The sequence below is a fragment of the Amblyraja radiata genome, unplaced genomic scaffold (genome assembly GCF_010909765.2).
Source record: "Amblyraja radiata isolate CabotCenter1 unplaced genomic scaffold, sAmbRad1.1.pri S43, whole genome shotgun sequence".
Taxonomy (NCBI): domain Eukaryota; kingdom Metazoa; phylum Chordata; class Chondrichthyes; order Rajiformes; family Rajidae; genus Amblyraja; species Amblyraja radiata.
Genome location: NW_022630150.1, coordinates 4,648,941 through 4,662,494, shown reverse-complemented (window position 1 = coordinate 4,662,494; position 13,554 = coordinate 4,648,941). Strand labels below are relative to the sequence as shown.

Here is a 13,554-nt window from a genome sequence, read left to right as displayed (position 1 = left end):
TGTAACCACTCCGCCCCACAGTGTGGATTGAAATACTTCCATTGTCACAGGCTGCACGTCTTTCAAGAGTGGGAGGAAACCGAAGATCTGGGCGAAAACCCACGCAGGTCACGGGGAGAATGTGCAAACTCCGTACAGACAGCGCCCGAACCCTGGTCTCTGGCAGCATCTCTACCCGCTGCGCCGCCTATTCACCTGCCACCTGCGTCCGCCACTACCTTCTAAGCTCCCTCACACAGGAGGCTGTGTGTTCAAGAAGGAACTGCAGATGCTGGAAAATCGAAGGTGGACAAAAAAAGCTGGAGAAACTCAGCGGGGGAGGAAGCATCTATGGAGCGAAGGAAATAGGCAACGTTTCGGGCCGAAACGTTGCCTATTTCCTTCGCTCCATAGATGCTGCCTCACCCGCTGAGTTTCTCCAGCACTTTTGTCCACCCTTGCAGCAGATGGACTAATGCAGCAGCACTGCAGTCAGTCGCCGGTAAAGGGAAGCGCCTGCCCCGTGCAGGCTGACGCGCTGTCTGCAAGGTTGCTGTTGGCAGGGACGGCCTGCAGGGGGCACCGTTGCAGCTAAGTTGCGACCGGGGTGATTGGAGGTCACGGTTGCCATATTCCATGCGGCGATGAGGAGCGGGAGTGGGAAACAGCTGAGAGAAGCTGCAATAGACCTCCTCAGTGCTGTTGTAACAAACTCTGGCCTAGAATTGATCCCCAGCCATCCCCGAGGAAGGAGAACCGTGCGGACTGGAGAATAGAAATATAGATAATAGGTGCAGGAGTAGGCCATTCGGCCCTCAATATGATCATGGCTGATCATCCAACTCAGTATCCCATCCCTGCCTTCTCTCCATACCCGCTGATCCCTTTAGCCACAAGGGCCACATCTAACTCCCTCTTAAATATAGCCAATGAACTGTGGCCACAACTACATTCTGTGGCAATGAGTCCCACAGATTCACCACCCTCTGACTAAAGAAGTTCCACCTCACCTCCTTTCTAAAAGAGCGCCCTTTAATTCTGAAGGCTGTGACCTCTGGTCCTAGACTCTCCCACTAGTGGAAACATCCTCTCCACATCCACTCTATCCGGGCCTTTCACTATTCTGTACGTTTCAACGAGGCCCTACCTCAACCGTCTAAACTCCAGCGAGTACAGGCCCAGTGCCGTCAAACGCTCATCGTACGCTAACCCACTCAATTCTGGGATCGTTCTTGTAAAACCTCCTCTGGACCCTCTCCAGAGCCGGCACATCCTTATGACAATAGACAATAGGTGTAGGAGTAGAGGCCATTCGGCCCTTCGATCCAGCACCGCCATTCAATGTGACCATGGCTGATCATCCCCTCTTTGCTCCTCTATTCGATTCCTTTTTGTTATAAAGGCCAACATGCCATTGGCTTTCTTCACTGCCTGCTGTACCTGCATGCTTACTTTCATAGACTGATGTACAAGGGCCCCCAGATCCCGTTGTATTTCCCTTTTCCCAACTTGACGCCATTTAGATAGTATTTCTCGGATTTCCTCGGATACGGGGCCCAACTCTGCTCACAGTACTCCAAATTGTTCCCGATGTTGGGGAAGTCCAGAACAAGGGGTCACACAGTTTAAGGATAAGGGGGAAATCTTTTAGGACCGAGATGAGGAAAATATTTTTCACAGAGAGTGGTGAATCTCTGGAATTCTCTGCCACAGAAGGTAGTTGAGGCCACACAGTTCATTGGCTATATTTAAGAGGGAGTTAGATGTGGCCCTTGTGGCTAAAGGGATCAGGGGGATGGAGAGAAGGCAGGTACAGGAAACTGAGTTGGATGATCAGCCATGATCATACTGAATGGCGGTGCAGGCTCGAAGGGCCGAATGGCCTACTCCTGCACCTATTTTCTATGTTTCTATGTTTCTAAATGTGGCCTGACCAGCGCCTTGTAAAGCCTTGGGCCACATTGTGGGCTGACGGGCCCGTTCCTGTGCTATGATTTATTGCTCATATTCTATGTCGCTCTTCTAGGGAGATGCTAACTGCATTTTGTTGTCTCTGTACTGTGCACTGCACAATGACAATAAAGTTTGAATCTGAATCTGAAAGTTGAGCTTACGGGGGTAAAGAACACAGGAAGCCACGCTGCCCTGCACAAGATGAAAAATGGAGCTAACCCTGCTGGTGAAAGGCAACCCAGGAATTTCCAGGTGGCAGCAACTTGCTGGGAGGGAGGGAGAGGGGAGAGCCGTTAGCAGGCCGCTGATCTACAAGAGCAGCTGAACGGATTTTTAAAAGTCTCTGCCTTTGCGGGCGGTGACAGAAGGCTGCGTGTGGCTGCGACTGGCTATCAGGGGGGGAGACGTGGCCTCTCGCAGGAGCAGTGCCCCCTCCCGCTGGGCCTGCTCACAACCAGACACTCGACCTCCCCCTGGGATCACTGCCAAAGGGTCGCGACATCTAGTCGAATATAGACGCACAAGTGATGAGCTTTGGAAACGCATTCCCGGGGTAGGCAAGCAAATGGCAGTCGGGAAATTAACAAGGGTCACATGTGGAGTGGAAGTCTGACTCCTGCCCCCCCCCCCCCCCCCCCCCCCCCCAATACCGACACACTCGCAGCCTCTGGTACACAGAATGCTTCTCTTCAACACAGTGGGAACCAGTGCAGCACACAGTATCGTTTAGGGCAGCACGGTGCCGCAGCGGGTAGAGCTGCTGCCTCACTGCGCCTGTTACCCGCGTTCCACCCTGGCCTCGGCTGCTGTCTGTACGGAGTTTGTACGTTCTCCCCGTAGGGTTTCCTCCCACACGCCAAAGAGGCGCAGGTTTGTGAGTTAATTGGCTTCTGTAACAGAAGACTGTCGCCAGTGTGTAGGATTTGCTGGAGCGGCTGGGCTTGTACACTTTGGAGTTTAGAAGGATGAGAGGGGATTCCAGAACAAGGGGTCACAGTTTAAGGATAAGGGGGAAATCTTTTAGGACCGAGATGAGGAAAACATTTTTCACACAGAGAGTGGTGAATCTGTGGAATTCTCTGCCACAGAAGGTAGTTGAGGCCACAGTTCATTGGCTATATTTAAGAGGGAGTTAGATGTGGCCCTTGTGGCTAAAGGGATCAGGGGGTATGGAGGTATGCAGGTACAGGATACTGAGTTGGATGATCAGCCATGATCATATTAATGGCGGTGCAGGTTCGAAGGGCCGAATGGCCTACTCCTGCACCTATTTTCTATGTTTCTATCTCATTGAAACATATAAGATTGTTAAGGGCTTGGACACGCTGGAGGCAGGAAACATGTTCCCGATGTTGGGGGAGTCCAGAACCAGGGGCCACACACACAGTTTAGGAATAAGGAGTAAGCTATTTAGAACGGAGACGAGGAAACACTTTTTCTCACAGAGTGGTGAATCTGTGGAATTCTCTGCCTCAGAGGGCGGTGGAGGCAGATTCTCTGGATGCTTTCAAGAGAGAGCTAGATAGGGCTCTTAAAAACCGGTCGAAGGGCCGGTTTCACGCGATACCTTTAAAATGTAAAGTCGAGCAATTACCGTTAGGTAGGAGAGGTGATATTCCAGCAGCACTTGGGCATTGACCAGATTCTCCTTGGTGCCAACGAAAGTAAACGGAACCATTCCCTGCAAAAACAACAGAGGCAGACGCACGGATGAGCTGCGAGAGTCAGTGGGGTTTGCGTACGGCTGTGTGACCACATCCACTGGAGTAGTGACAGGAAATGTGGGCCCCGTATCGGGGGAAGGATGTGCTGACTCAGAGAGAGGGTCCAGAGGAGGTTAACAAGAATGATTCCATGAAACTTACAAAATTCCTAAGGGGTTGGACAGGCTAGACGCAGGAAGATTGTTCCCGATGTTGGGGAAGTCCAGAACAAGGGGCCACACACAGTTTAAGGATAAGGGGGAAGTCTTTTAGGACCGAGATGAGAAAAAACATTTTTCACACAGAGAGTGGTGAATCTGTGGAATTCTCTGCCACAGAAGGTAGTTGAGGCCACAGTTCATTGGCTATATTTAAGAGGGAGTTAGATGTGGCCCTTGTGGCTAAAGGGATCAGGGGGTATGGAGAGAAGGCAGGGATGGGATACTGAGTTGGATGATCAGCCATGATCATATTGAATGGCGGTGCTGGCTCGAAGGGCCGAATGGCCTACTCCTGCACCTATTTTCTATGAATGAGCGGGTTAGAATAAGATGTGCGTTTGACACCACTGGGGCTCTAGGTTACTTGAAGTTAGAGAATAGACAACAGGTGTAGGAGTAGGACCATTCGGCCCTTCGAGCCAGCACCGCCATTCAATGTGATCATGGCTGATCATCCCCAATCAGTACCCCGGTCCTGCCTTCTCCCCGCATCCCCTCAATATCCGATGAAAGATGTGCCGGCTCTGGTGAGAGGGTCAAGAAGAGGTTTACGAGAATGATCCCGCGAATGAGTGGGTTAACATATGATGAGCGTTTGACGGCGCTGGGTTTAGAAGGATGAGGGGGGGGGGTGGACCTAATTGAAACTCACTGAACAATGAAAGACCTGGATAGAGTGGATGTGGAGAGGATGTTTCCACCAGTGGGAGAGTCTAGGACCAGAGGGTAGCAAACTGAAAGGAAAGAAGTGAGGAAGAATCTTTTAGTCAGAAGGTGGCGAATCTGTGGAATTCTTTGTCAAAGAAGGCTGTTGAGGCCAAGTCAATCGATATTATTAAGGCAGAGACTAGACTAAGTGACACGGGAGGCTTGGTCCCCACAACGTAACCCCTTCCCCAACGCAATATTCCACCACTCACCTGTTTCCCCAACGCAACTGGTTCCCCAAAAGCTAAGTTCCACCACTCTGGGGGGAGGGGAGGGGGAGGGGCCTGGTGTGGGTGTGGGAAAGGGGGAACCTTCATAACTTTTATACCATTTCACCGATCGGAACAAAACGTATTTGACTTGCAGCAGAGGAGAACGGTGAGTAAGGTGGCGAAAAATCGTAGCGCTATGGGGAGCGTTTTGCTCAAATTTAATTACAACGCAGACAGGAAGTGATCAAGATAAGAGTTTTGGTAATATATAGAGATAGAAAGATTGTTTAGTGCGGGTGTCAAGGGCTGGGGGGGGAGAGGGCAGGAGAATGGGGGTAATTAGGAGACAGATCAGCCATGATTGAATGCCAGAGTAGACGATGGGCTGAATGGCCAAATTCTGCTCCTATCACTTATGAGCTGATGCTGCCTTCTTGTGTGAACCACAGGGGGGGGGGGGGGGGATATTTGCGGGGGTTCCACGAGAACACGTACTCACCTCCTCCCTGGGGAGCTTCTTATCGTTGTCGCCTTCAATTCGAACCCTCACCACACCGGACTTGTCCACGATCTCCTGAATCACTTTGCCGTTCTTGCCAATGACTTTGCCTGTGTCGTGGGACAGCACAGAAACACACGTGAGTGACACAGAACCAGCCGAGAGACATTCATGCCTTCAGCTACAGACTAGCTAACGTCATAACGGCAAATGATTTGTCGACCACTGAGACCAATCCCACTCCCGCAACCTCCTGCTATCCCCATCAATAATAGGAAGAGGAGGGATACTTTATTGTCACCTGTGGCAAGGCACAGTGACATTCTTTGATTGCTCAGCACTTCAACTCCCCCTCCCATTCCCAATCCGACCTTTCTGTCCCGGGCCTCCTCCATGGCCAGAGTGAGCACCATCGGAAACTGGAGGAGCAGTCTGCACCCTGGTGGCCTGAACATTGACTTCTCCAATTTCCGGTAGCCCTTGCTGTCTCCTCCCCTTCTCAGCTCTCCCTCAGCCCTCTGGCTCCTCTGCTTCCTTTCTTCTTCCCACCCTGCATCAGTCTGAAGAAGGGTTTCGGCCCGAGACGTTGCCTATTTCCTCCGCTCCATAGATGCTGCCGCACCCGCTGAGTTTCTCCAGCAATTTTGATTGCTGTAGGCTGGTTGCTTCACACCAACCAATTGTAGTGGCAAATGTTGCCGTAGGCGGCACAGAATTCCCGACCTGGACCACGGGAGTTGTTACAGGCGGGGCACCGTTCGATAGATCTTCGAGGCTGCCAGGGAGGGGTGGGTTGTGGACGCCGGTTACGGTAGGAGGTGTCGGTAGCATGGACATTAAACCGGGCTCGTTGGCCAGAGCCTACAGACCTTGTGTGGGAAGCAGCCAGTTCAGCGATTCTCCAAGCATGTTCAGCTTGGTTAATAATAATAATAAATATATAGCAGGTTTAAAAACAACTCCCGTTGACCAAAGTGCCGTACATCAGTGCAGGTAATAATAATGGATGGGATTTATATAGCGCCTTTCTAATACTCAAGGCGCTTTACATCGCATTATTCATTCACTCCTCAGTCACACTCGGTGGTGGTAAGCTACTTCTGTAGCCACAGCTGCCCTGGGGCAGACTGACGGAAGCGTGGCTGCCAATCTGCGCCTACGGCCCCTCCGACCACCACCAATCACTCACACACATTCACACACAGGCAAAGGTGGGTGAAGTGTCTTGCCCAAGGACACAACGACAGTATGCACTCCAAGCGGGATTCGAACCGGCTACCTTCCGGTCGCCAGCCGAACACTTAGCCCATTGTGCCATCTGTCGTTCCAATGTGCAGGTACTAATGTGACCCAACACAGACCTAACAATACATACATAAACTGTTTACAGCGCCCCCTCAGAGGGCCTCAAAAACGCTAGGGAGTAGAAATAGGTTTTGAGTAATGACTTAAAAGAGTCGATGGAGGGGGGCAGTTCTGATGAGGAGAGGGATGCTGTTCCACAGTCTAGGTGCTGCAACCGCAAAAGCTCCTAAAGTCACCCCTGAGCTTAAACCTAGCCCCAAGTCGGCCGACCTGAGGGACCTGGAGATTGGCAATTCTGTGTTCCGCATTTAGTCACTGAGTAAACCTCCTACGAGCTTATCACGGATGGGATCGTCACATCAATCTCCAACGCGGCAGCGTGCAGCCACTTGCTTTAAATCACTTAAAAAAAAGTTCTCAATCGGTTCATCTTGTTGCTGGAAGCGAGGTGTGAAGATAACCAATCTACACTTGCATACACAATGTACACAAATACAAATGGGGGTCGGGGCGCTGTGAGGCAGCTTCTACACCTCTGTGCTGCCCACAAACTAGTTGATAAGACCATATGTGATAGTAGAATTAGACCATTCGGCCCATCAAGTCTATTCAATCATGGCTGATCTACCTCTCCCTCCCAACCCCATTCTCCTGCCTTCTCCCCATAACTGGACACCCGTACTAATCAAGAATACATCTATATCAACACAAATATATCCACTGACTTTGTCTCCACAGCCTTCTGTGGCAAAGAATTCCACAGATTCACCACCCGCTGACTGAAATAAATTTCTCCTCGTCTCCTTCCTAAAAGAACGTAGTTAAATTCTGAGGCTGTGCCCTCTGGTCCGAGACTCTCCCCCGAGTGGAAACCTCCTGAAGCGACTGCTGAGATGGAGTCAGTGAAGAGGGTTTGACCATCACTTACCCACCAGGCTGCGTGGAACCTGGACAGAGTTTTCGGAGAATTCTAGGTAGCCTCTGGCCTGTTTCACAGCTGCTGGTGTCTGGAGAGAAAGGGAAGGTAAATTGAAGCATTATCCAGTGCTTGCCGGGGGAGATGGCAGCCTTGCCGGCAGTCTGTTTGTTTTTTCTTTCTTTTTGTTATTTTTAGTTTATTAAAAGTTTTGTTTTAATGTTCTTTGGTGTGTTTTATGTAGGGGGGAGGGGGGAGGGGATCGGGGGAAACTTGTTTTCAAGTTTCTTACCTTCCCGGAGATGTGATCAATTTTACAGATCACATTCTCCGGCCTCTGAGAGCCTCCTCGGACTGTGGTGAGCACCACCGCGGGGCGTGGACTTTTACATCGGAGCGGATCCCTTGCAGTCTCGCAGTCTCGGGAGAGGCTAGTCGGGAGCTCCAACGCCGCAGAAGGATCGACCAGCCCCGACGCGAGCTTCGATCGCTCGGCACGGGGGTGCTGACACCCCTCCCCGATGCGGGAGCTTGATCGCCTCGGAGGGCCCGTACGCCGCCGGCTACGAGAGTCAAGATCATCCCGTCAACCGGGGCTCGAGGCCCACGACCGAGGAAGAACTAAGGGATGGACTTGAACTTTATTTCGCCTTCCATCACAGTGAGGCATGTGTAGGAGTCACTGTGGTGGATGTTCATGTTAAAATGTGTTTTTGAGTGATCTGTTGCTTTTTATTTGTATGACTGACCTGGCAAGTGAAATTCCTCGTATGTTGCAAGACATACTTGGCGAATAAAGTGTGATTCTGATTCTGATTAAACCAAACTGCCGACTGCTCATATAACAATGTTATTCCAACTCTAATTGCCTGTCTTCCGCCAGTTCTGAAGTTGGCCGTGTGAAGAAATCAGTTCACACCTTTGATATTAGTTTATTATCGTCACATGTACCGAGGTACAGCGAAAAGCATTTGTTTGCGCGCAGGTACACCAGGCTCTTCAGAACAGTATTGAGCCATTCTGAAAGCAGTGCTGAGCAACTAGTCCTGGACCAGCCACATCGAAGCAACAACAGGTGCAGGAGTAGGCCACTTGGCCCTTCGAGCCAGCGCCGCCATTCAATGTGATCATGGCTGATCATCCCCAATCAGTACCCCGTTCCTGCCTTCTCCCCATATCCTCTGACTCCGCTATCTTTAAGAGCCCTGTCTAGCTCTCTTGAAAGCTTCCAGAGAGCCCGCCTCCGCAGACTCACAACTCTCTGTGAGAAAAAGTGTTTCCTCGTCACCGTTCGAAATGGCTTACTCCTTATTCTTAAACTGTGTGTGGCCCCTAGTTCTGGACTCCCCCAACATAGGGAACATGTTTCCTCCCTCTAGCGTGTCCAAGCCCTTAACAATCTCATATATGTTTCAATGAGATACCCTCTCATCCTTCTAAACTCCAGAGTGTACAAGCCCAGCCGCTCCATTCTCTCAGCATATGACAGTCCCGCCATCCCGGGAATTAACCTTGTAAACCTACGCTGGGCTCCCTCAATAGCAAGAATGTCCATCCTCAAATTAAGGGACCAAAACTGCACACAATACTCCAGGTGTGGTCTCACTAGGGCTCTGTACAACTGCAGAAGGACCTCTTTGCTCCTATACTCGACTCCTTGTGTTATAAAGGCCAACATGCCATTTGCTTTCTTCACTGCCTGCTGTACCTGCATGCCTACTTTGCAAATGGCAACTCAAATTTCACTACACCAATAGGTGTACGTGACAATAAATGTCCTTTGCACACGTGACGATGAACTGAGACCGGGTGTCTGCGGCTCACCTCTCCGTAGATCCGGAAGGTGCAAGTGTCTTCGTCGAGTTCGATGGCCGTCACCCCGGGGACTTTCCTGGCCTGCTGTATGTTGACGCCGTGCGTCCCGATAGCGAGACCCATCAAGTCCTCGCGCACGCTGAACTCCTCTTGGAAGGCGGCTGCCAGCTGCTTCGTGGTCTGTGGGGGGTGAAACCGTAAACGCTCAACTCTGTCGTGGGCCGAGTCTGCACAACGTGGAACGGCACCGCGCGGGAACAGGCTCTCCGGCCCACAATGTCCGCGCCCAACACAAATCTAGTTCAGAGATACAGGATGGAAAGAGGCCCTTCTGCCCACCGAGTCCATGCTGACCATTGATCACCTCCTCATAATAGATTTTGCTTAGTTCACAGATACAGCATGGAAAGAGGCCCTTCTGCCCACTGAGTCCATGCTAACCTGCTCACGCGAGTGTTTGTTTATTTAATTCACAGATACAGCATATAAACAGGCCTTTCGGCCCACTGAATCCATGCTGATCATTGAGATTACCTGCCCACACTAGTTCATTTACTTCACAGATACAGCATGGGAACAGGCCCTTCGGCCCACCCGGTCCGTTCACACACTAGTTCTATGGTATCCCATTCTTGCATCCACACTGCACACAAGGAGCAATTTTAGCGACCAATTAATCCCACGTCTTTGGGATGTGGGGAAAACATAGAAACATAGAAAATAGGTGCAGGAGTCGGCCATTCGGCCCTTCGAGCCTGCACCGCCATTCAATATGATCATCCAACTCAGTATCCTGTACCTGCCTTCTCTCCATACCCCATGATCCCTTTAGCCACAAGGGACACATCTAACTCCCTCTTAAATATAGCCAATGAACTGTGGCCTCAACTACATTCTGTGGCAGAGAATTCCTCAGATTCACCACTCTCTGTGTGAAAAATGTTTTTCTCATCTCGGTCCTAAAAGATTTCCTCCTTATCCTTAAACTGTGACCCCTTGTTCTGGACTTCCCCAACATCGGGAATAATCTTCCTGCATCTAGCCTGTCCAACCCCTTAAGAATTTTGTAAGTTTCTAAAAGATCCCCCCTCAATCTTCTAAATTCTAGCGAGTACAAGCCGAGTCTATCCAGTCTTTCTTCATATGAAAGTCCTGACATCCCAGGAATCAGTCTGGTGAACCTTCTCTGTACTCCCTCTATGGCAAGAATGTCCTTCCTCAGATTAGGAAGACTCTGAGGAAACCCACACGGTCACAGGGAGAATGTGCAAACTCCACACAGACAGCACCCGAGGTCAGGACCGAGCCGGCGTCTCTAACAGGTTGAGGGCAGCAGCTCTACCCGCTGCGCCACCAAGCCGTTCAGTTCCTCAAAACGAGAAATCCAAAGCCGTGTTCATGTGGCTGACTGAGAGAAACGAAGATGGAGTATCTAGAACAGAACAGCACAGAGATAGGCCCTTCGGCCCATAATGTCGGTGCCTAATTCTGCTCCCGGAACTCATGAACTCACCTCGAGGTGTTTCGTTGCCTCCTCATTCCGGGACATGAGCATCAGCTTGGTCCGGATGCTACGGAAGTGCATCTCACTCAGCAAGCCCGCACGCTTTACCGTCGACTCATTTATGGACTGCAAGAGCATAAGAAAGAGGGCATCAGTTTAGTTTAGAGATACAGCAAGGACACAGGCCCTTCGGCCCACCCAGTCCGCATCAACCAGCATAGAAACATAGAAAATAGGTGCAGGAGTAGGCCATTCGGCCCTTCGAGCCAGCACCGCCATTCGATATGATCATGGCTGATCATCCAACTCAGTATCCCATCCCTGCCTTCTCTCCATACCCCCTGATCCCTTTAGCCACAAGGGCCACATCTAACTCCCTCTTAAATATAGCCAATGAACTGTGGCCTCAACTACCTTCTGTGGCAGAGAGTTCCACAGATTCACCACTCTCTGTGTGAAAAATGTTTTTCTCATCTCGGTCCTAAAGGATTTCCCCCTTATCCTTAAACTGTGACCCCTTGTCCTGGTCTTCCCCAACACCGGGAACAATCTTCCTGCATCTAGACTGTCCAACCTCTTAAGAATTTTGTAAGTTTCTATAAGATCCCCCCTCAATCTCCTAAATTCTAGCGTGTACAAGCCGAGTCTATCCAGTCTTTCTTCATATGAAAGTCCTGCCATCCCAGGAATCAGTCTGGTGAACCTTCTCTGTATTCCCTCTACGGCAAGAATGTCTTTCCTCAGATTTGGAGACCAAAACTGTACGCAATACTCCAGGTGTGGTCTCACCAAGGCCCTGTACAACTGCAGTAGAATCTCCCTGCTCCTGTACTCAAATCCTTTTGCTCTGAGATCGTAGACCAGATCATCCAGATGTTGACGTGCACCATTGTGGACCTCTCATCCAGATGTTGGTGCATATAAATATAGCCAATGAACTGGCCTCAACTACCTTCTGAGCAGAGAATTCCACAGATTCATCACTCTCTGTGTAAAAAATGATTTTCTCATCTCGGTCCTAAAAGACTTCCCTCTTATCCGTAAACTGTGACCCCTAGTTCTGGACTTCCCCAACAGCGATCCCCGCACACTGATACTATCCTGTGCACACACACACACACACACTCAGGGCAATTTACATTTACACCAAGCCAATCAGCCTACAATCCTACAAGTCCTTGGGGGTGTGGGAGGAAACCGAGGATCTCAGAGAAAACCCCACGCCAACCAGCAAACACCCTGTACACGAGCACTGTCCTACCGACACACCAGGGACAATTTACAGATGCTAATTCAACCTACAAACCTGCACATTTTTGGACTGTGGGAGGGAACCAGAGATAAGACCCGGAGATAAAACCCACGTGTTTAAGAAGGAACTGCAGATGCTGGAAAATCGAAGGTCGACAAAATCGCTGGAGAAAGGTCTCGACCTGAAAAGGCAGACTAAAGAAGGGTTTCTACCCGAAACGTCATCCGTTCCTGCTCAGCGGGTGCAGTAGCATCTATGGAGCGATGGAAATAGGCAACGTTTCGGGACGAAACCCTTCTTCATACCCACGTGGTCATTGGGAGAATGTCAGGATGGAACCCGGGTCTCTGGCGCTGAGAGGCAGCAGCTCTACCGATGCCCAACTGTCCCGCCTATGGACTCTTCATATCCCTGCGCACTGATGCATAAACACCGTGTCAATGTAAAACCTAAAGCTCGTTTTCAAAGCATCCCAACAGATGCTGGGTGGCCACAGAAACAGTCCACCCATTGAGCTGGTCGGCAGGCCAGCGGTATTAATGCAGCGGGCTCTTACCAGCAGGACCAGCTCGTTGCTGGTGGCGTTGAACGTAATGGAGTGCGCGCCAACCGCTTTCTTGAAGTCTTTGTGGGCATTCTCATTTGCGCAGCTGTAAAAGCAAACAGAATGGTTGGGGAGGGGGTGAAGGTGAAGGGAAAATAAATGTAATTCGGACCACAAATATAACCATTCCAACAGCTGTCAACTGATCTCTGCATCACAGAGTTCATGCAATACAGTGTAGAAACAGGCCTTTTGGCCCATCTAGCCCATCTGCACTAGTCCCACCTGCCTGTGCTTGGCTCACGTTCCTCCAAACCGCTCCTCAGTACTCGGGGCTCTCGTGGACATTTTTCAACATGCTTGAAAAATCTTCCCAGGTCTTCCCGAGCTTAGCTGTCGTTAGCGAGTTTCCCGAGTACCCGCCATTAGCGTTACGAGCCACTAAGAGACGTCGCCGAGCTCCGACGCACCCGCTACATTCATTCTCCGTGCTTACCACCAGTTTGATTTTTTTTTTTAAACTCGGGAGAGCTCTTGGAATGAACTAGTACGGTGGGACAGGGCCCCATAAGGATCAACCAGTTTTAATTCTCAAACAGGACTCACGCTTCTTTAAGGTCTTCCGGCACAGGGATGGTGTGTTTCTGGAATAGGCTCTTAGTGGCAGTCTTGTTAGGGTTGACAGGACGAAGCCTCTCCATGGTGACTATCTCATTGTACGTGGCATCGCAGGCAGCATATTCTATGACGTAAAACTGGAGAAGAAAAGAGGTGTCAGGGGTTAAGGGGACAATAGACAATAGGTGCAGGAGTAGGCCATTTGGCCCTTCGAGCCAGCACCGCCATTCATTGTGATCACCGCTGATCATCCCCAATCAGTACCCTGTTCCTGCCTTCTCCTCATATCCCCTGACTCCGCTATTTTTAAGAGCCCTATCTAGCT

General features: G+C 50.5%; 1 protein-coding gene across 2 annotated transcripts in view; it reads right to left on the bottom strand.

The window, feature by feature from the left end:
- The window catches only part of LOC116969441 (fragile X mental retardation syndrome-related protein 1-like), a 58,175-nt gene that overhangs the window by 10,869 nt on the left and 33,752 nt on the right, over positions 1-13,554 (bottom strand). For both annotated transcript variants that reach the window (XM_033016337.1, XM_033016338.1), the window contains exons 5-11: positions 13,218-13,366; positions 12,624-12,717; positions 10,825-10,941; positions 9,321-9,491; positions 7,509-7,587; positions 5,276-5,385; positions 3,527-3,613 (exon numbers count right to left, since the gene is read on the bottom strand). In XM_033016337.1, coding sequence (XP_032872228.1) covers positions 3,527-3,613; positions 5,276-5,385; positions 7,509-7,587; positions 9,321-9,491; positions 10,825-10,941; positions 12,624-12,717; positions 13,218-13,366 — 807 coding nt within the window. The remainder of the gene's footprint in view (positions 1-3,526; positions 3,614-5,275; positions 5,386-7,508; positions 7,588-9,320; positions 9,492-10,824; positions 10,942-12,623; positions 12,718-13,217; positions 13,367-13,554) is intronic.